Source organism: Anas acuta, chromosome 26, assembly GCF_963932015.1.
Source record: "Anas acuta chromosome 26, bAnaAcu1.1, whole genome shotgun sequence".
NCBI classification, from domain to species: Eukaryota; Metazoa; Chordata; class Aves; order Anseriformes; family Anatidae; genus Anas; species Anas acuta.
This window is the reverse complement of record NC_089004.1, coordinates 4410631-4438157: the sequence shown is the minus strand read 5'-3', so window position 1 is coordinate 4438157 and position 27527 is coordinate 4410631. Positions and strand designations below refer to the sequence as shown.

The 27527-nt window shown below is 60.3% G+C and overlaps 4 protein-coding genes across 6 annotated transcripts in view; 2 read left to right on the top strand and 2 right to left on the bottom strand.

Moving 5' to 3' along the window:
- Window positions 1-8639, top strand: part of ELL (elongation factor for RNA polymerase II) — a 48498-nt gene extending 39859 nt beyond the window's left edge. For all 3 annotated transcript variants that reach the window (XM_068661250.1, XM_068661251.1, XM_068661252.1), the window contains exons 8-12: window positions 654-1149; window positions 4069-4135; window positions 5923-6094; window positions 6951-6995; window positions 7974-8639. In XM_068661250.1, coding sequence (XP_068517351.1) covers window positions 654-1149; window positions 4069-4135; window positions 5923-6094; window positions 6951-6995; window positions 7974-8078 — 885 coding nt within the window. In that variant the 3' untranslated portion in view covers window positions 8079-8639. The remainder of the gene's footprint in view (window positions 1-653; window positions 1150-4068; window positions 4136-5922; window positions 6095-6950; window positions 6996-7973) is intronic.
- The window catches only part of UBA52 (ubiquitin A-52 residue ribosomal protein fusion product 1), a 113122-nt gene that overhangs the window by 49935 nt on the left and 35660 nt on the right, over window positions 1-27527 (bottom strand). The window lies entirely within an intron of this gene.
- Window positions 15123-19767, top strand: ISYNA1 (inositol-3-phosphate synthase 1). The gene is given in 13 exon segments (XM_068661626.1): window positions 15123-15252; window positions 16278-16402; window positions 16517-16678; window positions 16824-16953; window positions 17034-17227; window positions 17331-17480; window positions 17551-17766; window positions 17877-18041; window positions 18115-18228; window positions 18324-18541; window positions 19486-19617; window positions 19619-19673; window positions 19675-19767. Coding segments are annotated over 12 exon segments (1680 nt in total). The 5' UTR covers window positions 15123-15252; window positions 16278-16288; the 3' UTR covers window positions 19705-19767.
- The window catches only part of SSBP4 (single stranded DNA binding protein 4), a 52257-nt gene continuing 44870 nt past the window's right edge, over window positions 20141-27527 (bottom strand). Inside the window, 17 exon segments of the mRNA XM_068661635.1 lie at window positions 20141-21537; window positions 21841-21942; window positions 22473-22501; window positions 22777-22855; window positions 22980-23050; window positions 23182-23197; window positions 23199-23237; window positions 23342-23377; window positions 23481-23526; window positions 23672-23739; window positions 24553-24623; window positions 24741-24810; window positions 24935-24979; window positions 24981-24995; window positions 25108-25191; window positions 25527-25543; window positions 25546-25615. Coding sequence (XP_068517736.1) covers window positions 21508-21537; window positions 21841-21942; window positions 22473-22501; window positions 22777-22855; window positions 22980-23050; window positions 23182-23197; window positions 23199-23237; window positions 23342-23377; window positions 23481-23526; window positions 23672-23739; window positions 24553-24623; window positions 24741-24810; window positions 24935-24979; window positions 24981-24995; window positions 25108-25191; window positions 25527-25543; window positions 25546-25615 — 888 coding nt within the window. The 3' untranslated portion in view covers window positions 20141-21507.

The window sequence follows — 27527 nt, the reverse complement described above, 5'->3', positions numbered from 1 at the left end:
GAGCGGTGTCGCGAGGGTGAAGCTGTTGGCCTCGGAGCTGGTGATGCTGGCTGGGGGTTCAGTGCAGAACGTGTCGATCCCTCCTGCTCCGGGGGCCTGGCACATCTTTCCCCAGCCTCCCCAGGGACTTGGAGATACTCAAAACACCACCAGAAGGGATGAGGAAGGGTGTTTTGTGGCTGCTTCCCTTCTGAGTGACTGCATGGGGAGGGAGGAGGACAAGGGCTGGTTTCTGAAGGGCTAGGCTGGAAGTAAGGTCTGAAGAGAGCAGGCTGGATGGCGTGGCCTGTTAATAAGCAGTGCAAATTAATTACTGATGCTATGGGGGGCTCTGAAACTGTCACAGCTCCGCTCTTCCAAGGAGCCGTGGGGCTCTGGGGGCTGTCGGGACGCGGTGTGGGCTGTGCTGGCTCTGCAGGAGCTGGGTGCTGGTGGTCCTGGAGCCCCTGTGCAGGGTGCTGGGGCTGCAGGGACCTGCCTGGGACCTGGGGAGATTTGCTGGCAGCTTCCAGAGCCCTTCTGGTGACAGCCCTGTTCCCAGCACTGCATCCCCACCTAGCGGCAACAGCACCGAGCCAAACACCGCATCCAAAATCCCAGCCAGGCCTCGAGATATTCACTTTTTTTTTTTTTTCTCCCGTTTTTCTCCCCAGAAACGATCCCAGCCCACGGAGTTTATCGATCCCGTGGCCAACAAGAAGCCCAGGATCTCGCACCTGGCTCACAGGGCTCAGCCCACCTTCAACGGGAAGCTCAACTCCGCCAACGGCAAGGACGCCCCCGCCGCCGCGCTGCCGCCGGCGCTCCCGGAATCGGTGAGCTCCAGCTCCAGCCTGCCCGTGCTGGAGCTGCCCAGGCCTCACGATCCCCTCGCGGACGTCAGCAACGACCTGACTCACAACGGCAGAGACTGTGAGAGCTCGGAGCAGGCCGACAGACTGAGCCACCCCTTGCCCACAGACTGTCCCCAAACGAGCAAGCACAATTGCGGCTCGCCGTACGTCAAAAGCAAGAAAAAATCCAAAAAGCACAAAGACAAGGAGAAGGAGAGGAAGGAGAAGAAGGGCGAGGAGAAGTGCAAAGAGGAGAAGCAGGACTGTGAAGTAATAAAAAACGCTGACTTAGGTAGTGTGTCACAGGATGTCACAGGTACGTCGGTGCTGGGAAGCCCCCCGTGGGTTGCGTTCGTGTTTCTCTGAGCATAATTTCTGCCCTGAATCCATTTGAGGGAAGAGGCTGCGTGTGTCATCCCGCTTGCAGAGCCCGTGTGGCTGCTGAAATATCGCTGCTGTCCCTGCCTACAAATCAACAAAGGCTCTTCCTCCCAGAAGAGGCTATCAGGTTTTTCCTGTTCGACCTTTGCTGCCGTTTTGGAGCTACCTCAGCCCGTGTCATGTTTCTCCCAGTTCAATTAAAAGCTTTATTAAGACGTGGGGATGAAAGGCGGGCATCGAGAGCTGTCGGAAAGGCAGCGCTGCTTGATTGCCTCCTGCTCTCCTGCGTTGTGCTGGGCATTGTGATGGCTGTCGTATTGATTTTGAACTCGGTAATGAAAAGTTAGGAGCAGAAGCTTGTAGTGTTGGACACAGCAGAAGCGATAGATAAGCCCTGTGATAAACGCTGCTGGGGCACCACACCACCAGCTCCTTCGGGCCGAGGGCTTCCTTGCTCTATCCCACTACAGGTCTGAATTTCTCGGTTTGAGGACTAGCAAAATAGTGAGACTTTTAGCCTGTTAGGTGCAATACGAAAGCTTCCCATCAAAAAATGCATTTCTAAGTCAGTTCTGTGCACTCCTAGATGTTAGAGCAGAAAATATACATATTTATTGGCTAATCCACTCTGTTCCCTTGCAGTGCCTGCTGCTCTCCTGCCTTCTTAAAGCTCTCTGGAGCAGCAGGACCTCCCCTGTAGCTCCTAGGAACACCACAGCCTGGTTCTGCTGCTCAACTTCTTCTTGCATCCCTTTTGTTTTCCTTCACCCCTTTTCTGTGCTCTCACACCGAGCTCTTCTTCATGCCTGGTGCATGAAAATCACCCGCGTTTAGCTCAGAAGGGGCAGCAGCTCAAAAGTGAAATCGATTTGTCAAAAAAACTGGAATTAATTCATCACGTTTGTGGAAAGGGAGAGCTTCAGGAGCAGTTTGGAGCTGCGTGGTGGCAGCTCTTGCCTCCCCTCTGCCTTTGTAGCACCGACAGCACGCCCTGGTTGCTCACTGCTGGTGTTCAGCTGCACTCTGTACCCGTGCTCGCTGTACCTGGGGGCTTTGTGATGCTGCTCCGAAGGAGCAGATACTTCTTCTGCTTTGATCTTTTGTGGCAGTGCTGGTTTGTTTTATTCTTCTGCCCGTGTTAACGAGTTGTTCTCCCTGATGTACCTCCTGTCCTGAACAGCCGTGGAGGTAGATGCGATCTGGGGGCGGACGTCTTGTCTTTGTCAACAGTTTTTGAGTACCAAAACGAGCTGAATTCTCCCTCCGTGGAGTTGCTGAGCCTTTATCTCCTTCTCTGCTCTGCTTTAAAAGCAGCCCGGTGCCCGGCTCTTTGTGAATTTGGGGTTTTGTTCCTGCTGCGTGCTGATGTGTGCGAGGTGACAGAGCCGGGCTGGCCTCCGAAGTCAGCACAAACAGGATGTGGGCAGCGGCTGCCGGGATTTGGGGCAGTTTCGGGACTTGGGATCCTGCTGCCCACATTTCTGTGCCTTGCTGGGGGCCTGATCCTGCTGCTGGCGCCTGCAGCGAGCAGCTGAGGTCTTCCCAAATGCCCTTTGTGCCCAGAGGCTGCAGGGGAGAGGATTTCTCCTGTTCCAGAGGCACTGAAGGGACCTCGGGGTCCTGTCTGCAGACAGTAGGTGGCACTCACAGGCAGACCAAACTTTCTCCTCCCTTCACCACCATCTTCCGTGCCTGTGTTCGGCATCTCTCGCTCTGCTGTCAGGTGTGGAAGAGAGCAGAGCTGTTTGCAGGCACCTGCAGCAGGAATTCAGGCTGCTCTGCTCCTCCTGGCGCTGTTTGGGCACTCGGCATGGCAAAGCCTGCAGGAACTCGGGGAAAAACAGATTGTTAAAAAAAAAATGCAGGGAAGTTATGTTTTTTACATCCCCTTGCTGTCTCTTTGGCATTTCGTGCTCCCTGCAGCTTATTTTTGGGGAGGACTGGAAAGGAGCTTGGTGAGCGTGGGGACAGGCAAGGTGTGGAGCTCCCCCCTGCATCCCCAGGGGACTTGTGCAGTCACGGTGCTGCTGGCTCTAAGGAGCAGACTTGGAAAAAAACAACAAAAAGAGGAAAGAAGAAGTTTATTTCTGCAGAGCAGATGAGTGGAATCCTTTGCAGCCTTCCCCCTTTGTCTCTCCTTTTGCTGCCTTCTCAGGGATGCAGTTGACTTTCTGAGTAGGGCTTTCAGAATAATGCAGCTTACAGGAAGTCTCCCTTTTCACGCCAGTATCCAACTGCTTTTCTTCCTCCAAATAAATAATGCAGTGTTTAGTTTAGGCTGGGGACAGTGCCTGCTTTAGGCTCGCGTTCAAAATCCCATTCCTTCTGAGGTCTTTGGTCCCTTCACTTAAAGTCCTAGACACTTCTAGCTGAGCCTCGTTTGATCCGTGCTTCTTCCACTTGATAAAACAGCACTTTGGTTGTCTGCAGGGCAGCAGGGCTAAGCTGCATGCCCTATAAACCTGTGAGATCCTATAGATCCTGTAGGAATCCCTAAAAATAATAGCAGGGATCTACGTAGCGTAGAACTAGGGGGTGAAATGTGCATCGTGCTCAGTTCCCTTGTGCTCATCTGGCCCCATCAATGTGTTCTGTGGTTGACACCAGCATTATCCCTCCCTGCAGGCGGTGTTCCCAAACCAGTCACCGAGGCTGATGTCGGTGTCCTTTTGCTGACAAATCTTAGGGAAGCCGTGAGGTTTCAGCCACCTCGCGCTGTGCCTTCCATCTCTATCAGTGTAAAGCACAACAGAAACCCTCCAAATTCAATAAACTGTGTGTTGCGGGTAGGTTTGTGAATTTTCAGTTTAATTAAGATTAAGAATGTCTAAAAGCAAGTTTTTGTGTCTTTCAGGTTTAAATGGAACATGCAATAATTCTAGTGTACCAACATCAACTTCGGAAATGCCAGATTATTTATTGTGAGTATACTTATTGCTTCTTCCATCGCTTTGGGATCATGTTTCAGGCTAAAAATCACAGTGTCTCGGTGACTTCTTGTTGGATTTAGGTGTTACTTACTGAACTTTGGAAGGTGGGCTGAAAAAAAAAAAGTATTAGGCCCTTTGCTGATAGTTCCTGAGACCAAAACGGGTCTCAGATCCGTTCTTTGCCTCCTTGTAGGGTTGGTTTCCTGTAAACAAATTATTAAAGTACTTCAAGAAAGGTTGAACACCTTGAAGGGGTTTGGAAGGACTGAACATCTCCGTGTGGGAGATGGGACCTGTGAGAGGAAACGAGCTACTTCAGCGTTACGGAAGACCGGGCGAGGGTTCACCTCTGACTTTTTTAATCAGATCCCTTCGAGGTTAATTAAGCAGCGCACTTGTCTGCTGTAGCACCCAAGTCCCTGTGCTTTTAATCTGCATAAAACCAGCTCTGTTACGGCCGCAGCTGGGTGGCACTGAGGGGTGGCTGTGGGTGACATTCCACCTGGGTGTCTGGTGGGGTTTTAATGCCCTCACCCAGGGTTTGGCCGTGCTGTGATCTCACAGGAGGCGATGGAGGAGGCAGCGCCCGTTCCTGGCTCTGCTCTGGGGTTATCTGGAGGATGTGCAGGGCTCTTGTACAGTTTTTCTGGGCTGCATGAACTGTGCAACTGCTTTGAGTTGGCCTTTGCAGGACTCCAGCAGCATTCAGAGAACAGGGGTGGGTGCCGTTCGCTTTTTTCGCTGGTGACATTTGTTCTGGTCCCTCCTAGGGAGGGTTACTGCAGCTCCTTGCTCCATCTCCAAAGGAACCCCGTGAGATTTATGAACCCCCCTGAGGTCTGTCGTCTCACCCTGGGCTGTGCCCTGGCTGTTTTGAGGATGAGTTCCTTATCTCATGTTAGCACATCCTGTGTAGATGCGTTTTTGTGCCGACCCCTCTCAAGGAGCCAGCTCTCGAAGGCTGGAAAATTGAAAAAGGCTGAAAAAAAAGTGCGTTGAAGTTAATGCAGTGAAAGTTTTCCCTTAATTTGACACCTCAGGTAGCCTGTACGTGCTCAGGCACCGTGTTGCAGACGGAGCAAGGTGGCAAATGAGAGTCGTCACCTGTGGAAAGAGGAGCTTTGCCATCACAGAGGGCTGGCTGCAGAATGTCAGGTTTAATGGCTTCTTGTTGAGCTGAACGACTTTCAAAGGGCCTCAGAGGCACATCTGTTAAACGCGAGCTCTTGGCGTTGCGTTCAGCTCCTTGGGTATCTTCAGGAGGTGGTGGAGCCGCATTCAGCCTATTCAACGTGCTGCTTATCCCGTGCTTGCCACATAATAGCACTGCGAGCATTTTGCAGTGATAGCTGAGCGGTTTTTGTGTTCCTTTAAAGACTCGGCGCGCTGGAAGCATCGTATTCCTGCTGTTCCAAGGTCTGGCACAGATGCAGAACTCCATGTTCTGGGGGACAGCAGGAATCAGAAAAGCTGTAGCAGTGCTATCTGAGTGTCCTCCTACACCCTCATCTGCTCGCAGGCTTTGCTGTACCTGCATATTCCAGCCTGTCTTGCAGAGATAGGAAGTTTTCGGAGCAAATATTATCTTGTTTCACAGAGAGGTCAAGGTTCAGTAGTTATCTCAGTGCCGCTGTCGTGCAGATCGTAGGAGACTGTATTTGTTTCCCGGGGCAGTCAGTCACCTGGCAGACTTGTCGCCCTGCTCTTGGCACCGCAGCCTTCGTGCTGCCTGCGGAGAAGACTCACTAAACCGCTTAACGAAATTATTCTCCCTCTAGAAAATACGCAGCCATTTCCTCTTCGGAGCAGCGTCAGAGTTACAAAAACGACTTCAACGCGGAGTACAACGAGTACAGAGACCTGCACGCTCGGATAGAGAGGATAACCCGGCGGTTTACGCAGTTAGACTCCAAGCTGAAGCAACTTTTGCAGGGCTCTGAAGAATACAAGGTAGAGACAAAATCATCCTTCTAAAAGCTGCCTCTGCCATGGGGCTGCCACAGCTCGCTCTGTGCACGGGGCTCTCCGGGCTGGTTGCTGGAGGCCCCGTGTTCTGCCCGTGAAAGAAATGCCCAGAGCCCGGGACTGGTGGATGCAGAACGTGCACACAGCTGACAGCTTTGTGGACTGTTCTTAAAACAGCTCTGTGTTCTTTCGTTTTCAAGCTGGAGCACACATCATGGTACTTGTTGACAAGGAAAGGCCTCAGTGAGACAATTGGCGTCCTCAGCCAAAAGCTGCTGGAAGCTATTAGTGTGTCCCAGCCAGAAAACTCATATTCGCACATATGGTAGCGTATCGGGGCTGGAAGGGGAGTTAGGACAGGGTCATCTGTTTCTCTCCAATCTTTGATCTTAATAATGTAGCATTATTCAACTTGTCAGACCGATTTTAGAAGAGCTTTAACTATTCATTATCTTGAGAAAATAAGGCTCAACGAGTATAACAAACAGCTTTTTGCAGAGCACGTATTGTACTAAGCACGGTTTCTTCCCTCAGACGTCCTGCCCCTCTTTGAGAAATCTCCTGATTCCTCACTGAAATGTTCTCATATCTCGGGGAAAAATTAGTCTGAGCTGTGGAGGAAACGTTAATTACCCTGTCAATTCCAGTGCTCGTTACAGGTAGATTTTGTGGCTGGGGAATTGAGACAGGGAACTGTTCCTTCCCGTGCCCCTGCTGTTAGCACCAGGGAGAAGGTTTGGGTCAGTATTTGGAGGAAATGTGCATGCCATGCCGTGGGTAAAGGCTTCAGGTTGCAGGAGTGCTGGCTGTTCTGAAAACAAGTTATCTTTTCCTCTTTCAGACCATCCATGATCAAATATTACAGGAATACCGGAAAATTAAAAAGGTAAGGAAAAAATACTTGCCCATAAACAAGGCTTTTGGGTGGTGCCCCTAGCGACTGAAAGAAATGGGTGCTTGCCAAGGGAGAACCCAGCCTCTAGCTTACGAGCAGACCTTTGTTCAGCTCGAGCCCGTCCAAAGAGTGGTCCTCTCACTGCTCAGAGAGGGTTTGGGGGCAGCTGGGGCTGCTCCGTGCCTCTTGGGGAACACTTCCACTTTGCTAGTGGTGTGCTAGCAAAAGAACAAATGTGTTAAGTTTCGTGTTTCCATCCCTTCAAGTGAAGAACAGTTTGTGTTTCGGAGGTAGAGGCCAAGTGATAACGGGATCCTCCAGGTCTTGGGGGCTGCTGGGGTGCTCGATAGGAGCTGAGCTCAGTCTCTAGGACAAACCACTTGGGTAGATAGTCCCCTGTGGTCTCAGCTTGGTTTTTTGTGCGTGGCATACAGAATATTTTGTCTTCCCGTGCACATAAAGCAGCTGTTGACTGGGAGGATTTGGGGCTCAGCTGGACGAGGTAGCAGAGGCAGGCTGGGGCATCCCGGTACCAGGGCAGGGGATATTTATGGATACAGCCCTGAGCCCTCTTGTCCCTGGGGGATTTGGGAGCTTTGGGAAGAGTGTCCCTGCGTGGTAAGTTCCTTTTTGTTGTAAAGCTCTCAGACTTGCACAATCCGCTGCTAACGTGGGGGCCAAAGGGCAGGTGATGCGTGCTGAAAGCCGCTGCGTGCGGCACAGCTGCTCCGAGCCTCATGCGAGGTGCACTCGCTGCCCCGTGATCAGCTCCCCGGAGCTGGGCACTGAGGAGAAGGGATTTATTCAGCTCTTTGGCTGGTTTGGACAGGTCCTTTCGTAACAAGCGGGTGTCTGCTCTGCTCCCCGCTCATCTATTTATACCTTGAGGTCAGAGAGCCTCGGCCGGGTTGGGCGCGGATGCCGCTGAGGGGTTGCACTCTGTGACTAAATCTTCCTTTTTCTTTGCAGACTAACCCCAATTACAGCCAAGAGAAGAACCGCTGCGAATACCTCCACAACAAACTGGCTCACATTAAAAAACTGATAGCAGAGTATGACCAACAGCAGTTCTAGCCGGCGCTGATCTGGACTGGGTAGGGCAAAAGTCACCTGGACGTTACGTTCCCTTTTATACAACTAGATTCCTTTCAGAGACGAGCATTAAATTCTTCATGGTGGAAGAACTTGGGGATTTCTTACAGTGGCGAGTCTCTCGTGTCCGCGTCTGAGCCAGGTAGCACACCAGCGCCTGGCACGGTCCTCTCGAGTTGTAGCCTCTCTGAATGTCGGGATGTAACAAACAAAACTCTGCTTGTTTGAAGCCAGCGATTGACACTTAAGGGAAAAAAAAAAAGCAAAAAAAGAAAAAAAGCAAAAAAAAAAAAACACAAAAAAAAAACCTTGCCTAAAGTGACCGAAGCTCCCAAAGGTTAAGAATCAGTAGTTTTCATGGATTAAAAGTTTTGGCATGAAGTGTAATTACCCCTGGCCCAGGTCCGCTGGGTTACAAATTGTCCTTCAAATGGTGAGGAACTGGAATGCTGCTAGGTTACCTCCTTCTCTGGCACCTGCGACTGTTCATATGCAAGCTGTCTGCTCTCCATGGCACCGTGTTAAATACACCAAGTACCCAGAGCTCTCGTTGTTTGTTCCTGCTTTTGTCATCTCCGGTGTGTGCTCTCTTTGAGGTGGTTGTGTCAGTAGGAGGGGAACAGCCCGGGGATCTGCACCGGGTGCCTGGCGCCGTGCAGATGCGGATCCTGATCCTTCCTCTCAAGGTCTCGGGGCCAGGCGTGCGGTGGGATCCAGCGGGCACAGACCTTGCAGCCCAGTCTGCCTGCGTTACCCCTCACGTACCAGTGCTGGGAAGACTGAGACCCCGTCTTGTCTTTGACTTTTATAATTTTCTACCGAGGCAGCCAATTTTCTTAATTGCTTAATGAGACTATGGTCTATTTTTGTATAACAAAAAAAAAAGCAAAAAAAAAAAAAAGCATCTTTTTCTAAAACTGTGCCTCCCTTTTCCTTTTAGGCCAAGTGTTTCAGAACCTTTCCTGTCTCACAATTGCAGTGTTACTGAAGCTCGTTGGATAGTTACCCAGAGAAGTTATTTTATTACCTGTAATGACCCATAGGAGAGGAGGGGGCGGGGGGTGGGGAACGTGATGCTTTCTTCTTTTTTTTTTTGTCTTATTTCCAAAGAAGCAGCAGCAGAAAACCATTCTCAGAACAGGCGCCTGAGTGTGAGAGAAGCAAGGTAGCGTTTTCCCATGCGGGTCACTTCCCCTGTTGTGCTTTATCTAGCCAGCTTCTCGTCGCAGTCTTTCTTCTTGATTTTTTTTTTTTTTTTCCTTTTTTTGGACTTGAAGGGAACATTTTTAGAGTATGGCCAGGGTGTGAGAAACACGCCAAAAAGCACAAAGGTGTCCTTTAACTCTGCTATTTCTTTCTCTCCCCTCTCCCCTTTTAATCCTGCCAGCCTGTGCGATTTGACTTCTTCCCGCTTCCGTTTATCTCAAAGTAAAGGATTACTTTCCCGGGGCGTCTCCTTCCCTTGGAGGTTGCACTGAAGAGTCTTTCACCCTTTGAAGGAGCGGAATGGCAGAGTTGAGGAGGGAAACAGTTCTTTTACAAGGAGCAGTTTATTTTTCCACCCCAAAAAAGTGGGTCCATCTGCTGTATTTAAAAAAAAATATATCCATTGTATCCAAAATACCCATTCTGGCTAGGTTGTTCTTGCTGTGTCGCCCGGACAGGGCCACCACTTGGCTTTGTCCTGTGCCACATCCCAAGTTTCCATCCCTGCCGTGTTGTCTGCAGACGTCCAGAGCTCGCCAGGATTTTGCCATCCCGTTCTCCAAAGGGCAGCCTCCACGGACAGCCGCTGGAAAGCCACGTTGTTTCTGCTGGCCCGCAAAACCCAAACTGTTCTGAAGCAGCACAGAAAAGGAGAGGGGGGACGAGATGTGATCCCCAAGGATGATGGGGTCTGTAGGGTGAGAGCCCCGCGTGGAAGTCCAGACGAGGCTCCTGGGGTCAGGGCACGCTTCGGGCTCATCTTTTCCTCTGCGAGCAAAGAAGTCGGGCAGTTAGGGAGCTCTGTCCTGCTTGTGGCACACCATGCCTCCAGCGCTTCCACCAGGAAGGGAAGGCTGGAAGATGCACGCGAAGGAAGGCGAGGAGCTTTTCTCCAGGATTCTTTGTTCTTCCCAGCGGAGCATCACGCCTGGTGAGCACCCGGGTTTCTGGAGCGGTGGCAGGAGGGAACATCAGACGGGCACCCACGTCCCTTGGAGCTCGAGCCTCGTGTAGGCTCTGTCCTGATTCCAACGAGCTCCCCGTAGCAGCGAATTCGTGCACCGAGGAGGATCCCAGAGGAGCAGCAGGGGCTGCGTTCCTGCCAGCACCGCTGCCAGGGGGCATCAGGACGGGCGCTGCGGAGCGCGGAGCCTCCCTGCCCGGGGTCTGCGCGAGATCCATCACCTCAGAGCCCCCCAGGTGCCTGATCCGAGAGCAGCATCGCTGGCTGGAGCTCACCCAAAGCCAGGGGTGATGATGCTGAGCTCCCCTGGAGCGTGTGCCATGGGGCAGCGCCTGCACATCCCATCCCATCCCATCCCGGTGGGACTGCATCCACCTGGGAGCGAGAGGCGATTTGGGCGAGGGGCCAGAAACTCGACCAGCAGGAGAGGCAGCAGCTCTGTAACCAAGTCGATTCTTCCATGGAAACACTTCTCGTTCTGACCCTTAATATTTTGAATTTTTTTTTTTTTTTTTTTTTTTTTTTTGCTTTTTGGGGATCAGGGAGGGAGGGGGAGTAGAGATGGATCTCAATCTTTATACATCTGCTATAAGATATTTTTGCAAACAGAGTTGTATACAAAGATGTATTGTGTACATTTACATGTATATTCTGGAACTTCTAAAAATTTGAATATAAAACTGAAAATATTTAATGAATATCCAAACTGTGAGACCCAATTAGCATTCAACAACTTTCTGCTTCACTTTTCTTTTGGACTGTGTTAAAGAATTGTAGTCGAATCTGCCTTTTTTTTTTTTTTTTCTTTTTAGAGATTATGAAGCTAGGCAAATTTTGTGCTTTTTGGGTTAATAGAAACCAGTTCTAGGTGATTAAGTATGATCTTAACTTATTGATACTGTGTTTTACTTTGTAATATTGTACTGTGGATAAAACTATATTGAGCCATGGAGTTGGAGTTTACAAAAGAGCTTTTCACTTTGCCAAAATGTTACAATTTAAAGGCAGCATAGTCTTCAGCTTTCCTAATCTTTTCTTAAGAGCTAGTGTCCTTTTTTGTACACTAAAAAGCTGAATGCTGATTTTGCAACATATAATAAATTCACTGTATTGGAAAACAAGCAAACAATAAGGTTGTATATTTCTTTTCAGTGCTTCGTACTGCAAGAAAACGCGAGAAAGGTGATAAATGTCTGAAATGGCTTTAGAAAGCAGGAAGCTTAAAGGAAACCGAGTCGTTTGAATGGGTTTTAGTAGGTAAGGGAAGGAAAAACAAAGGTGGGCTGCAGCGGGGATGCTGTTCCTTGAGTCTGGGGCAGACGTGGCTGGGCAGGAGCTGGAGTCAGCCAGCGTGGTCCCGGTGTCCTGAGCCAGTGCTCAGGGTACACTTGGTGGCTTGGTTGTGCACAGATTTTGTCCCTTTTTCTGCTTTTCCTTCCCAGGGCTCAGCCTTCCCTCTCCTGCCGGCTGCTTGCTGTTCTGCAGCTGCCTCTGCCCCGTCCCTGCCTCTGCTGCTCGCCACGGCTGCAGCAGGCACAGCGGAGCAGAAACGGCTCCGGGAGCTGCTTTGGGATCCCCTCTAACAGGGTGACAGACACAGGTTCATGGATCTCAGGGCCAGAGCTGCTGGCGGATCACGCTCCATCCACCTGTGCAAACAACGAGCCAGCGTTCGTCTGTGCTTGGCTCCCCGCTAGTGCCAGAGCCTGGATTCTACCTCCAAAATTGTGAGATAACGATGAAGCGAGTGCACGCAATCCAGCAATCTAACAATGGGGCGAAGGAATAGATATTTTAGCTTTTTTTTTTTATTGTTTTTGAAAGTGGAGGGAAATGGACTCTGCTTGGGTCTTATTTCACGGGCTTCAGCTTTGGAAAAGGAAAATGCAGGGAAGGGAAAGGAAGGGATGCTCCTGCAGCTGGGGGTTTGCTCGCAGGGGGTGAGCCGGGTGCGTGGAGCCTGGTGGTGCTTTTCCAAAGCCCTTATGGAGTGAGAACCAAGGCCTCGTGTTAGCTGAGCTGTGCTCTTGCAGGTCCTGGGCAGCCTGGGGCAAAGCCTTTGGGGTTTTACTTCCCAGTGCTGCCCTCGGGAAGATGCCGAGCCCTGGCTGCTGCTTCACCACCTCCCGAGCATCCGCAGCTCCTCGTTCCCTGTCCCTCCTGCCCGTTACCTCTGTCACTGGTGCAGTTCTCACCCCCTGTCACCTGCCACCTCCCTGGGGACACCACGTCTGCATCATCTAAATGCGGGATCGCCGCCGCCCGCGCCTTCTGGGGTCCCCGTCCCCTCCTGCCGCAGCCCGAGGTAATTCCTCCGAGCCCCTGGCAGCTCGCGCTGCCTGGGGTCACGCAGAGAACTAATTAACTCCGAGCAGCACCAGTGGAAATTTACTGGCTGCTTCCTCTGTGCCAGAGCCAGCCCGGCTCCAGAAGCTTCCCTTCTTATCTGAACCCGGCTGGGAACCCGCGGCCGCCGGCCTTCAGCGGGGGCACGCGGCACGGAGCAGCTCGGGGCTGCAGAAATCCCCCAATTTTGGGGCTGTGAGCGGGGCAGCATCCTCGGGGCGAGGCGTGGACCTCGTGCAGCTCCATGAGACGCCTCAACCACGATCACCGAGCTGGCACCCAGCGGTGTCCCCGTGTGGCACCCAGCGGTGTCCCCGTGTGGCACACCACACTGTCACCAACCGGGTCACCAAATGGGACGCGCTGAGGGCTGCGGGATGCTCGAAGCTCAGCGGGGCAGCCGCGGGTTTTTCCGTCCCGCGGGGTCGGGTCGTGCGTGCGCCTTTTGCTTGGCGGCTCGTTTCCAGGAGGAAGCTCATTAGCCTAATTTGCCCTCGACGCGCTCGGCCGGAGCCGGTCCCTCTGGTGGCACCGCTGCCATGCTCCCACCTCAGCAACCACCCCGTCCTGTCCGTCCATCCGTCCCTTTGCACCCGTCCGTCTGTCCTTGGGTGCGTGGCTCCCGGCGGGTCACAGTGAGGGGACAGGAAGGAGAGGAAAAGCAGCGGCCGTGGGTGAAGATAAGGGAGAGTCAGAGGCTGGGGGTTATTTAACACGAAGGGAAAAATCCCAAAGGTGCAGGAGGCAGCCGGCTGCGGGACGGAGGGCTTGGGGTAAAAACAAGGGAATTGGGGCGATATTATAGGGGAAAGGGATGGGGAATGGGGGGTGCCCTCCAGGGGATCCCCAAAACCAATCTCCCCCTTAATTATAGGAAGAGAATCAGGCCCTGAACGCGACGTATGGGTAGGTTTGGGGCCTCGTGGAGTTTTTTTTTTGGGGGGGGACACCTCCCGGTGCCATTGCTCCGGGGCCGCGCTGGTCGCTATGGCTCCGTGCTCGCCTGGCCCCCCGCCAGCCCCCGGCAGCTGGGGAGCGAAGGCGCTGGGCGGCCGGCCCGGGCGCCCGGCCCATGAGCGCCGGGAGCAGGAACAAGGGAGCCCCGCTCATGCGGTGCCGAGCGTGGGAGGGGTGGGAAGGGAGTGGGGGAAGGAACAATGGTGGGAGTTCTGGGAGGGGGCAAAAAAAGGAAAGCCAGTGGAAAAATACCAGTTCTCGGCCCCTGGCAGCGCTGCCTGCCCGGACCCTCCCCGCCCCAGGATTATTGTACAAAGAAATGTTATTTTTGTTTCAATAATTTGCTGAGGCGCTGGAATTCCAGCGCGGGGCTCGTTTTGTGCCGCAGCCCCGGCACTGAGGGCGCATTGTTCCGCCGCTGCCCACGGCCTGGATGTGGCCCTCGGGCCCCGACGCCCCCGGCACCGCCGATGCCCGGCGGCTTCCCCCAGCAGGTGCCCGGCCCCGGTGGTCCCCCGCGTGTCGTCCCCTTCCCTATATGTGCCACCCCCCCCCCCAAAAAAAAAATAAATCTCTGCGCACGCTTGGCGGTGCCAGCGGCCCCCGCGGAGCCAGGGCCCGGGGCTGGCGGGTGGGTGGCAGCCGAGCTGTCCTCGCCACGTCGGCGGGGAGCATGGGTGGGGAAGGGGCTGGGAGCGCTGGGGGGGGGACACGGGCGTTGCTCCTGCTCCGGGGGGGGGTGTTGGGGAAAGAGGGGGGGGGTTGCTTTGAAGCGGGGCCGTCCCATTGAAATGGCAGCCAGGCCCCCCGGGGCCCCCCTCGCTGTCCCGCTCCGTGGAGGCTGGGAGCAGCCTCCCGGCGGCCTCTCCCACAGCCAACGGGGAGGGGGGCAGCGCCCTGAGGCCCCCTCCCCACAATGGGGTGGGGGCCACGGGGGGGGAAAGGGATGCAGGTTGCCACCATCGGGGTGCCCGTGCTGGGGGCTGAGGGGTCAGCACTCCGGGGGGCTCCGGGATGCCCAAGCTGGGGGTGATGGAGGCTGCGGGGTGATGGTGATGGGGGCTGTGGGGTCGCCAAAATGGGGGATTTGGGATGCCCAAGCCGGGGGCTGCAGGGTGATGGGGGCTGTGGGGTGATGGTAATGGGGGCTGTGTCGTCCCCCAAATGGGGGAGTTGGGATACCCAGACTGGGGGCTGCAGCGTGCTGGTGCTGGGGGCTGCGGGGTCCCCAAAAATGGGGGCTTTGGGATGCCCAAGCGAGGGGCTGCAGGGTGACGGTGATGGGGGTTACGGGGTCCCCACAATGGGGGCTTCGGGATGCCCAAGCCGGGGGCTGCAGGGTGCGGGGTGCTGCGGGGCGACGGTGCCAGGATCTCCAGGTCCCCATTTAGGGAGCCCCCTTGCAGGGGGGGGTCTCAGGGATGCCCCAGGCGGCCCCGGCCCCGTGGGCAAGCTCCGGTTCCCCCCCCCCCCACCATCCCCATCCCCCGCCGCTCCGGAAACCCCGGGCCCGGGGCCGTGAATGGGCGGAAGGCAGCGGCGGGACCCCCCAGCCCCCCTCCCACCCCCCCTCGACGGCCCCGGCCCCGGTGCCACTTCCCCTTCCCGGGTCAGCGGCCGCTTCCCCTTCTGGAGGCGCGGCGCTGCGGGAGGGCTCGGCCCGCCCCGCTCTGTGCCCCTCCGGTGAGAACCGGGGGTGGGGGTGTAAGGGGGGGGCACTGAACCCCCATCCCCCCGGGGGACCCCCTCCCCGGGAGCCCCCTGCCCTTGGTGCGCGCACGGAGCCGGTGCGGGGCGCACGGAGCGCGCAGCGCAGCGGTGGCCGGGGGCGAGCTGGGGCCGTGCCCGGTGCCCCCCCCACCGGTACCGGGGCACGTGCGGGGGCGGGAGGGGGGGGGGGACGAGACCAAGGGGGGGTCCGGCGAGGATGGAAAGTTTTGGGCTGGGCGGAGCCGGGGGGGGGGCGGGCCCTGGGAGCCGATTAAGCGGCGGGAGCCGAGGGGAAGCCCCAGCCGCGCTCGCATCCCCCCGTGGGGCAGCCACCGGCACCGGGCTCCTGCGCGCCCCCCGCTCCGGTGAGTGCCCCCCCCCCACCGCCTCCCAAACCGGGGCGGGGATGGGAGGGGGGTGGGACCCGGCTCCTGCCGCCCCCCCCCCCTCCCCAAGCCGCTGGGGACGGCCCCGGGGTCGCCGCGTCCCCGCGTCCCCTCCCCGGGCTGTGCGCTCCGGGCCGGCCCCCCCCCATCCCATCCCCCGGGGGTCCCGGTGGCACGCAGCTGGGGGGGGGGTGGCTCCGGTCCCGGTGTCCCCTCGAAGCCCCGGTGCCGTCCCCGGTAACCCCGGGTCCTGCTGGCACCAGTCCCTTGTGCCATCTGCTGCCCGGGGGATGGGGACAGCGGGGACTTTGGGGACAGGGGACTTTGGGGACAGAGGGGATTTTGGGGACAATGGGGGCTTTGGGGACAGCGGGGACAGCCTGCCCCGTGCCATCCCCGCTTGTCGGGGGCTCGGTGATGTCCTGGGGCTGGGGGCAGCGGTGCTGAGCTGGGAGGGGACAGGGACAGGGACAGGGGCTTGGAGCCAGCCGTCCCCAGCGGCACAGCCCCGGAGCCGCGTCCCAGCGGGGTGGGTGGAGATGGGGGGGGGGGGGGGGGAAAGGCCCCGGCGTGCCAGGCTCCGGGGGTGCCACCCATTTCCTCCAATTCCAGCTCGAGGAACAATGGCAGAGACATTCCTTGTGGAGAGCCCCGATGTCACGTACAGCAAGGACTTCATCGAGGCCAAGTACACGTACAGCACCGTGCACGTCTGCAAGGAGAACGGCGTCACCAAGGTACGGGATGGGGACGGTGGCCTCGGGGACACCAGCACCCGGCCTGGTGGCACCGGGTCCAGGGGTCCGGCTCGCTGGGTGCTCGCTCACCTCCCCGGTGTCTGCGCCACGCAGGTGAGGCCGTGCTCCACCCGCTTCACCTTCCGCACGGGGCGGCAGGTCCCCCGCCTGGGGCTGATGCTGGTGGGCTGGGGAGGCAACAACGGCACCACGGTGACAGCGGCCGTGCTGGCCAACAGGCTGGGCCTGTCCTGGATGACCAAGACGGGGCGCAAGGTGGGTGTCCGGGCTGCACCCCGACACGGGGATGGGGGCACCCGAGGTGGTCCCGTCCCCACCTGGGTCCTGCGGAAGGGGGGCTGCAGCCCCGGGTTCCTGGTTTTTGGGGGCCGGTTGCTCATCCTCGCGCTCTCCTCCGCAGAAAGCCAACTACTACGGCTCGCTGCTCCAAGCCTCCACCGTGTGCCTGGGCACCGGCCCCACCGGTGATGTCTACGTGCCATTCCGGGACCTGCTGCCCATGGTGCACCCCAACGACATCGTCTTCGACGGTAGGTGGGGCGGGTGGGGGGTCTGCTGATGGGCAGGGGGTTCGGGACCGGCACGGTCGTGTGTGTCCCCCCCCCCCCAGGCTGGGACATCTCCTCGCTGAACCTGGCCGAGGCCATGCGGCGGGCGGAGGTGCTGGACTGGCCGCTGCAGGAGCAGCTCTGGCCCCACATGGAGAAGATGAAGCCCCGGCCCTCCATCTACATCCCCGAATTCATCGCCGCCAACCAGGAGGAGCGGGCGGACAACGTGCTGCGAGGCTCCAAGGCCGAGCAGGTGCCGGGGTGGGGGGGGGACGGGACAACGGGGGGGGGAGCACGGAGCCAGGGGGGTGAGGAGATGAAGGGCACGGTGCTGACCTGGGGCACGGTCACGGCAGGTGGAGCAGATCCGCAGGGACATCCGGGACTTCAAGGAGAGCAGCGGGGTGGACAAAGTCATCGTGCTGTGGACGGCCAACACGGAGCGCTTCTGCGACGTGGTGCCGGGGCTCAACGACACCGCCGACAACCTGCTGCGGGCCATCGAGGTGAGGGCACGCCGGAGAGGGGGGGGGACACTCACACCACACACCACACCGTGCCGCCGTGTCCCCGCAGCGAGGCCTGGAGGTGTCCCCATCCACGCTCTTCGCCGTGGCCAGCATCCTGGAGGGCTGCGCCTACATCAACGGCTCCCCCCAAAACACCTTCGTGCCGGGCGCGGTGGAGCTGGCCGCCCAGCGCCGCGTCTTCATCTGCGGCGACGACTTCAAGTCCGGGCAGACCAAGCTCAAGTCGGTGCTGGTGGATTTCCTGGTGGGCGCCGGGCTCAAGGTACGCGGGGACGGGGCCGCGCGCGCGGCGCCTCGGTGCCCGGCGGCGATGTCCCCCCCACCCCATTGGGGATGTATCCGGGGGTCGACCTGCCTGCTGCCCCCCCCCAGACCAAGTCCATCGTGAGCTACAACCACCTGGGGAACAACGACGGGAAGAACCTCTCGGCCCCGCAGCAGTTCCGCTCCAAGGAGATCTCCAAGAGCAACGTGGTGGACGACATGGTGCTGGCCAACCCCGTGCTCTACGGCCCGCACGACAAACCCGACCACTGCGTGAGTTGGGGAGGTGGGGGGGGGATATTTGGGGAGGGGGGCCGTGGAGGCTGATTGGGGCGTCCCTTGGCAGGTGGTGATCAAATACGTGCCCTACGTGGGGGACAGCAAGCGGGCGCTGGACGAGTACACGTCGGAGATCATGATGGGCGGCACCAACACCATCGTCATCCACAACACCTGCGAGGTGCGCGGGGCTGGGTGGGGAGGGTAGATGAGAGGAGGGGGGGGGCACATCCCTAAATTTTTTTATTTTTTTTTTTTGGGGGGGTGGGCCCGCAGGACTCGCTGCTGGCCAGCCCCATCATCCTGGACCTGGCCATCCTGACGGAGCTGTGCCAGCGCATCACCTTCTGCACCGAGGGCGACCCCGAATTCCAGGGCTTCCACAGCGTCCTCTCCATCGTCGCCTTCCTCTGCAAGGCGCCCCTGGTCCCCGAGGGCACCCCGGTCGTCAACGCCCTTTTCCGCCAGCGCAGCTGCATCGAGAACATCCTGAGGTACCCGCACCCAAGGGTGCCCCCTTTCCTTGGGGGGGGGGGTCCCGGGGTCACCCCCACTCTTTGGGACAGGTCCCCCCGGGGGTGGCCGTGCAGGGGGCTCGGTGCCCATCCCGGTGCGCCAAGGCTGCGGGTGCCAGACCCGGCCATGGGTCCTGGTGCTCCGTGCCCGGCACCGGGGGGGTCCTCGGTGCCCAAAATTTGGGGTGCTCAAGGTTTGGGGTGCCCAAGGTTTGGGGTGCCCAAAGTTTGGGGTGCTTGGTGCTGGTGGGTCCCTGTGCCCGGTGCTGGACCCCATATGAGGGCGGGGGGGTGGGGGGTGGGGGGGTACTGGTGCCTGGTGCCCAGCACCAGTGGGTCCCAGTGCTGATGGGGTCCCAGTGCTGGGGGTGCCCAATTTTGGGGGGTGCCCAATTCCCCAGGGGGGGTCCTACACCACCCAGCCCCCGTACCCAATGTAATGGGTGCTGGGTGCCAACTGGTCCCAGCACCCAGCCCCTGCTGGTCCCAGTGCCAGCGGGTCCCGGCAGCCGATGCTGATGGGACCCCAACGGTGTCCCCAATCCTGTGGGGTGCTGCAGGGGGGGCCCGGTGCCGTGGGGTCCTGGTACCCAAGATTTGGGGTCTCCAATCCTGATGGGTCCCAGTGCATGGGGTGCCCAGCGCCATAGGGTCCCGGTACCCAATATTTGGGGTCCCAAATCGTGGTGGGTCCTGGTACATGGGGTACCCAGTGCCTTGGGGTCCTGGTACCCAATATTTGGGGGGGGGTCCCCAATCCTGCATGGGGTGCCACAGGGTCTTGATCCTCACTATTTGGGGTCTCCAACCCCATTGGGTCCCAGTGCATGGGGGGTCCCCAGGGTCATGGGCTCCTGGCACCCAGTCCCTGTGCCCCCCCCAACCCCTGACCCTATTTTTTTCTCCCCCCCCCCCCCCCGCAGGGCCTGCCTGGGGCTGCCCCCCCAGAACCACATGCTGCTGGAGCACAAGATGCAGCGGCCGGCGCTGAGCCCGAAACGCGCCTGCCCGGGGGGGGCCACCTGCCCCCTCACCCCCAAAAAAGCGGCGACCCCCCCCCCAGCTCAACGGCCACCCCTGCCCCGCCACCGCGCGGCCGGGACCCCCGCGCCCCCCCCCTGCACATCGACGGGGCCAACTAACGCCCGCTGGGGACCCCCCCCCCAAAAAAAAAAAAAAAACAGAATCACAACCCCCCCCCCCCCAACCCACCCCCCCACCCCCCCCCAGGGTTGGGGGCTCTGCTGTATGGGGATGGGGGGGGGGCTCTACCTGCCCCCCCCCCCCCCAATTTGGGTGCCTTTTTGTATTTTATATGAGCTTTTTAGGGGGGTGGGGGGGTGGATAGGGGGTGGGGGGGTGGATATAGGGGGTGGGGGCTGCGACCTGTGCCCCCCCCCCCCCAGCAGCACCCGGTGCTGTGACTCGAAACTGTGAAGCTTTGGACCCCCCCCCCCCCCAACCCCCCCCCCCGGCATTAAACCCACAGTGCCCCCCCCAGCCCCGTCTTGCCTGGTTCCTGCCCCCCCCCCCCTCCATTTGCCCCCCCCCAGACCCCCCCAGGAGGAGCCGAACGCCTTCTGAAAAAAATCAAATTACATTTATTGATGCAGGGTTGTTTTTTTTTTTTTTTCCTTTTTTTTTGATTTTTTTTGGGATTTTTTTCCTTTTTTTTTTTTTTTCCGTTTTTTTTTTAATTTTTAATGTTTTTTTTTTCTTTTTTTTTTCTTTTTTTTTTTTTTTAATTTTTTTCCCCGTTTTTTCGATAAGCAACGTCGGGGCTAAAGGCTGGGGGGGGGGCTAGGAAGGGGGGGGGGGGTCACGCTCTCCCTACACAATGACTACGGGGCAGCCCCCCCCCACTCTCTGCCCGACGGGGGGGGGTTGCGTGGCGGATGGATGGGGGGGGGGGGGCATGGGGGGGGCTGAGGTCCTTTCTGTTATAAAAGAGGAGAAAAAGGTGAAAAAAAAAATCCTTCATATTAAAGTTTTTTTTTTAAAGTGGTCCCTTGGGTGGGGGGGAATAAGGGGAGGGGGGGGGGCCCCGGTCTGGCGCTCGGGGTGGGGGGGGGCAGGAAGATCACAGTGCTGGCTGAGCACGCAGACGGGGCTGGGGGGGGGTCAGGAGCCATCCCCCCCCCCCCCCGGGGCTGGTTCGCTACCAAAGTATGGGGGGGGGGAATAATTTGGGGAGGGGGGGCAGGGGGGGGGTTGCTCTGCACTGGGGCCTGCCCTATAGAGTGCTGGGGGGGGGATGCTCCATGGGGGGGGGGGGTTTGGCTTGCACCCCCCCCCCCCCCCACTAAGCCTGGTTTGGGGGTGCCTCACCCAGCTGGGGGGGGGGCTGTGCTGGCTGTGCGCCCCCCCCCACCCCCAAAATCCCCCCCCCGGGGCTATGGCAGGGCCAGCATTTGGCTGCCCCCCCCCCCTTTATAATGAGATGGGGGGGGGGCAAAATGACATTGCTCATTAGCATCTCTGCTAATTGCAATCGAGCGCACGTGCCCCAGCTGGGCAGCACGCTTTTTTTTTTTTTTTTGGGGGGGGGGGCACACAGCACAGCAACCCCCCCCCAAATAAATACCTATCCCCAATTCCCCCCCCCAGGAGCATTGGGGGGGGGGTGAAAGGAGCAGGAGGGGGCATGGGGGGGGGGGTCGCTCCCTCCTGCCCGCGGTGCCAGCCCCCCCCCAGGGTGCCCCCCCCCACCCCATAGTGTGCCCCCCCCCATAAGTGCCCCCCCCCCATAGGGTGCTGGGAGGGGGGGGGGGGGGCACCTCCTGTCTGTCGCACGCTGCTGATGCTAATTATTATTATTAATTTTTTTTTTTGGGGGGGGGGAAGCTGGATTTTTTTTTTTTGGGGGGGGGGGCGTATTAAATACATTTTTTTTTTTGGCACCGCGGGGGGGGCGTCGGGTTCTCGGCCGGCGTCGGGCGCTGGGCTCACACGCTCATTGTCATGCTGGGCGAGTACTAAGAGAGAGCGGAGACACCGGAGGGTTAGCGGGGCCGGGGGGGGGCATTTTTTTTTGGGGGGGCACACCACCAAGCTTAGATGCTAGGGGAGGCAAAAGGGGGGGTCCCGTCCTCCGGGGCTGCTCTCCCACAGCCTGCCCCCCCCCCAAAAGGCAGCTGGGGGGGGGTCACCCAGAGCTTTGCGCTTGCCCCGTGCTCCCCCCCCCCGGCAGCCCCGACCGCCCCCCCGGGCCCCCCTCCCTCGCCGTTTGCCCCCCCGGGGGTGGCTTTGGGGGGGGTGCCCGCGGGGGGGTCCCTTACGCTGTCGCTTTGGAAGGGGTTTAAGAAATTGCTGCCCAGCTCCGCGTCGTCCCGGGGGGTGCCGGGGGGGTTGCTCAGCCCGGCCAGGTTACTGGGAGAGCTCTGCGGGGGGGGGGGGGGGGAATAAATGATAAATAAATGATAAGGAAATGATAAGGAAATGATAAATAAATGATAAGGGTAGTGATAAGGGGGGGGGTGGGGGGGGCTTGGGGGGGGTATGGGGGTGGATTTGGGGGGGCAGGTCAATGCATGGGGGGGGTCAGAGCATGGGGGGAGGGCAATTTATTGTGGGGGGGGGCTCAGTGAATGTGGGGGGGTCAGGGCATGGGGTCGCAGTTAATTGGGGGGGGTCCTCTGTGGTGCTCAGGGTCATGGGGGGGCAATGTAAAGGGGGGTCCCTGTGCATGGGGGGGGGGTCAGGGGGGGGCTCAGTGCATGGGGGGGGCATTGCACAGGGGTCCCAGTTAATGGGGGGGGGTCCTCAGTGGTGCATGGGGTCATGGGGGGGGCAATGTAAAGGGGGTCCCTGTGCATGGGGGGGGTCCCTGTGAATGGGGTTGTGTGTGGGGGGGGGGGCGGGGTCCTGGAGCCAGGGCCCCCCCCCCAATTCATGGGGTCTCCGCACTCACCTTTGGCAGCCCGTCCATGTCCCCAGAGCCTGCAAGGACACCGGCAGCACCATTAGGGGCACCCCCACCCCTGCCTGTGCCCCCCCCCTCCCCAAAAAAACAACCCCCCCCCCCCTTGTGCACCCCCCCACGTCCCCATCCCCGCCTGCGCGGTGCCCGGCAGCCCCCAGATGGAGCTCACGGCCTGCAGGATGCTCCTGAGGGGGGGGGGTTGGGGGGGGGGGCACCGCCAGGACCTCGGTTTTGGGTTGGGGGGGTCCAAATTTTTTTTTTTTTTTTTTTTGGGGGGGGGGGGGGCACCCACCTAAGGAGCCGTTCATGTGGTGGGGCTCCATCGCGCTCATGCCGCCCATCGGCCCCTCCGGCCCCGGCCCCATCGGGAACTGCAAAGGGGGGGGAAAAAAAAAAAAAAAAAAAAAAAGGGGGGGGGTGGGGGCACCGCTGGGGGTCGTGCCCCCCCCCCACAGACCCCCCCCTTGTCCCCTGTCCCCCCCCCAGGGCACTCACGTTGGGCCGGGTCCCCGCCGGGCCGATGGGGTTCATCATGGTGTACATGTTCTCGCTGGAGTTGGTGGAGTCTGGGGGGGGCACGGGGGGGTTTATGGGGGGGGGGCAACGCTTGTGGTGCCCCCAGCCCCCCCACCCCAAGCATAATGCAGGGGGACCCCCCCAAACCCCCCCCCTTTATCCCCATCCCATTGACACTCACCTCCGGGGCTGGGCAATGATGGGGGTGCCGGGGGGGCCACCGCCCCCGGGGGGGCCCTGGGAATTGGGGGGGGGGCACATCAGAAGGGGGGGGGCACGGAGGGGGGGGGTGCAAGCAGAGCAGCCCCCCCATCCCCCCCCAGAGCCCCCCCGGTACTCACCACGTAGTTCCCGGGGGACGAGGAGGAGTAGGCAATCTGGGGGGGGGGGGCAAAAAGGGTCAGCATGGGGGGGGCACAGCCCCCTCCCCTTATTTCCACCCCCCCCCAAAAAAAAAAAAGCCCCCCCCCAAATACTTACGGAGTTGGCGTTAGGGTTTGGCCATGGACCGCGGCCGCCGGGACCCCTGGATGGGAACATTGGGGGGGGGGGCTCATCCATGTGCCCCCCCCCCCCCCCAAAAAATAAAATTCTGCCCCCCCACCCCAGCCATGTCTGGCCCCCAGGGAGATGGGGGGGGGGATTTTGGGGGGGGGGGGGCAGACCCTTACATGTTCATGGTGGGCATGCCGGGGCCGGCCAGCGAGCTGGGGGGGGGGCGCATCCCGCTGCCGTAGGACTGAGGGGAAACGGGGGGCTGAGAGGGGCTCAGGGGGGCTTAGACCCCCCCCAGCCCCATCCCCAATCCCGTCCCTGTCCCCATTCCTGGGCCCCATCCCCATTCCACCCCATTCCCCATCCCCATCCCAACCCCAACCTCATCCCCATCCCAATCCCATCCCTGTTCCCATTCCCCATCTCCATCCCAACCCCATGCCAATCCCATCCCAATCTCAATCCCACCCAATCCCCATCCCAATCCCATCCCAACCCCATTCCCCACCCCAACCCCATTCCCATCCCATTCTCCATCCCCATCCCAACCACGTTCCATCCCAATCCCAACCCCAACCCCATCCCTATCCCATTCCAACCCCAATCTCAGCCCCATCCAATCCATATCCTATCCCCATCCCCAATCCCATCCTGCCCCCATCCCAATCCTGTCCCCATCCCATCCCAATCCCATCTCCACCCCATCCCAATCCTGTCCCCACCCCATCCCAATCCATTCCCATCCCATCCCAATCCCATCCCCATCCCAATCCCATCCCCATCCAAATCCTATCCCCATTCCCATTCCATCCCCAATCCCATTCCCATCCCCAATCCCAATCTCAACCCCACCCAATCCCCATCCCCAACCCCATCCCATCCCCAATCCCATCCCCAATCCCATCCTGCCCCCTATCCCAATCCTGTCCTCACCCCATCCCAATCCCATCTCCACCCCATCCAATCCCCATTTCCATCCCATCCCCAATCCCATCCCAATCCCAATCCCATCCCCATCCCATCCCAAATCCCATCCCCAACCCCAATCCCCCCTCACCTGGGGGGCCATGCCGGCCATGCCCCGGGGGGGGTTCATGCGCTGCATCGGGCCCCCCATGTTGGGATGCCCTGCACAGAACGAGGGAGGGGGTGAGCCTGGGGGGGGCCCCCGGCACTTTGTTTTTTTTGGGGTGGGGACGGGGACCCCAAAAATGTTATGGGGGGGGGCACGGAGCCCCCACTCACCCTGCGACCTCGTGGCCGGGTCCATGGCGTTGGGCAGCAGCGGCTGGGAGCCAGGGACACCCACGGGGGGCTGCGGGGTGGGGGGGGCAGATATATGAGGGGGGGGGTCAGATAGGGTGTGGGGGGGTCAGATGGGGTGTGTGGGGTGGGGTCTGCACCGATTTGGGGTTTGTGGGGGGGGGGGGGGCACTCACCTGGTTTGGCATCCGGAGCGCGGGCCGGGGGCCGCCGGGGTAGCGGTGGGGACATGAAGGGCTGCGAGAGAGGAGAGCAGAGCGGTGAGATTTGGGGGGGGGGAGCAAAATTGTGGGGTCAGGGGGGGTCGGGGCGCTGCTTTGGGATGGGGGGGGGGGGCACCCAACCTTACCTGGGCGTGCGGCCCCATCATGGGGGCGCCGGGGTTGTGGGGGGGAGGTTGGGCATGCGGCGACGGCTGCGAGCCCGGAGGCGCCTTGGAGAGAAATAGGAAGGGGTTACGGGGCTGGGGGGGGGCTGGGAGGGGCTGGGAGGGGGCTGGGGGGGGTTGGGGGGGACCCCCCCAATGTGAACACCCCCCCTGGGTGGGTGTGGGGGGGATTGGGGCTGAGGGGGGGGGTCTGGGCTGCAGCATGGGGGGGCCCCCCCTCCCCTTGCCAAAGGGGCGCACAGGAGAGGTGCCCGGGGTGCGTGTGCACACGCGGCCTTGCACGCCCACATCACACGGGGGGGGGGCCCTGCAGGACACGCGTGCACCCCCCCCCCCAAAAAAAAAAACGAAACAGTTCCCTGAGGTTGGGGGGGGGGTACCTGGAAGAAGCCGGGGGCATGGGCCCCCCCGCCATGCCGTCGCTGGGGGGCAGGTTCCCCATCACCGGGCTGGGCGCCGCCGCTGCGCTCTGCGGGGAAAGGGGGGCTCAGCACCGGGGGGGGCGCATCCTGGCCCCCTCCCCTAAATGTCACCAACCCCCCCCGGTGCTACCAACCCCCCCGCGGGTGTCACCAACCCCCCCACGGTGTTACAACCCCCCCCCAGGTGCGCAGGTGGCCACCCCCAGCCCCCCCCCCCCGCAGCTGCGCCCCACGAAGCCGCCCTCGATCCATCTGCACCACGCGGCACCGGGGGGGGGGGGCGCACGAGACAGGGCTGGGGGGCACCGGGGGGGGCAAGCCACCACCTCGCCCCCCCTCTGCCAACACTGTCCATCTGCCAGCAGCCCCAGGGCCACCTGGTGTCCCCCCCCCAACCTCCTGTCCCCCCCCCCACAAGGGGAGCCAGGAGCTGCTGGGGTCAAGCGCGCAAGCAAGAGGGCAGCGCGCGGAGAACCGGGGCGCACCCTGCCCTGGGGGCTTTGGGGGGGGTCTGGGGGGGTCCCGGGGGGGTTGGTTGAGCCCGGTGGTTGCGGGGGGGGGCCGCGGGGGGGGCGGGGGGCCCTGGCCCCTCTCGCCTGCCGGCTGGGGTCCGGGGGGAGCTATTAAACGGGGAGGAATGCGCTGGCTTTCCGGCTCGGCCCCTCGCGCTGTCTCTGCCACAACTGGTTTCAATTTGGAGAGGAGGAGAAGGGGGAGGAAAAAAGGGGGGGGGGAATAAAAAAAAGAGGGGGGGGGGGCCCTGGCGCTGCCCCTCCGCGCTGGGGGAGCCGGAGGGGGCCTCCGTGGGGCCCCCACCACCGGGAGATGGAGGGGAGGGAGAGGGGGGAAAGGGGGGGGGGGGGGGCAGCCCCTGGTTGGCACCGGTGGGGCACGGTCACCGTGCGCCCCCCCCCGGGGGGGGGGCCCTGCCCCGTTGTCCCCAATGTCACCACGGGCAGGGGGCTGCTCGGGGCCCCCATGGGTGCTGCTGGAGGTGGGGGGGGGCATCTGGGAGGGGGGTGCGGGGGGGGCACAGCTGGAGCCTGGGTGACAGCGGGTGGGGGGTGACGCTTGGCACCGGGGTGGCACCGGAGAGGGGGTGACAGGGGGCACAGGGGGGTGACATTTGGCACGGGGGGGTCACAGCACCGGGGTCACCCCAGGCACCGGGGGCGCACGGGGGTCACGGGTGACGCCGCGCGCCCTGGCCCCCCCCCGGCACACACAAAGCCCCCCCCCAGGGGTCACAACAGCAGGCAGGGACCCAACCTTTTGGGTTTTGGGGTGCGTGGGGGGGGGTCCCTACCCCAATACCCCACAATGGCCGCGCTGTAGGGATTCGGGCGTTGTGGGGTCAGCGCCCGGCCCCCCCCCACCCCTTTCTTTTTTTTTGCCCCCCCCCCCCCTAAAAAAAATGAAATCGGGGCCGGGCCCAGCTGAACTCACTTTGCAGCCAGGCACAAATCATTTGCAAGACAATGGAGGCTCTGTGCAGGCAGCCAAAACCAACAGCGCCGGGGGCCAGCAGCCGCGGCCCCCCCATGGAAGCGCCCCCCCCCCCCCCCCCAGCGCCCCCCCCCCCAGCCCCCGCGCATTCCTCCCGTTAACCCCTCGCCCCCGACGCCCCCCCCCCCTTAGGCTTCGTTTGGGTGCAGGAGGTTGGGGGGGCACCTGGAGCATCCCCCCCCCCACCACAAGGCTGGAGGGGTTTTGGGGGGGGTTTGGGGTGGGGGGGAAGTTGATGGGGGGGGGGCGCCCAGGGGGGTGTTGGGGTACTCAGCTCGGGGCTCAGTGGGGGGGGGCAATGGGGGGCTCCTGTAGGGCTCAATGGGGAGCTCAGCACCATGGGGTCCAGCCTGGAGACCCCCCCCATCACTGTGTCCCCCCCCCCCGGAGCCCCCCCCTCGGTCTCCATCGCTGCACCACCGCGGTGCCCACCCCTTATGGGGTTCCTTATGG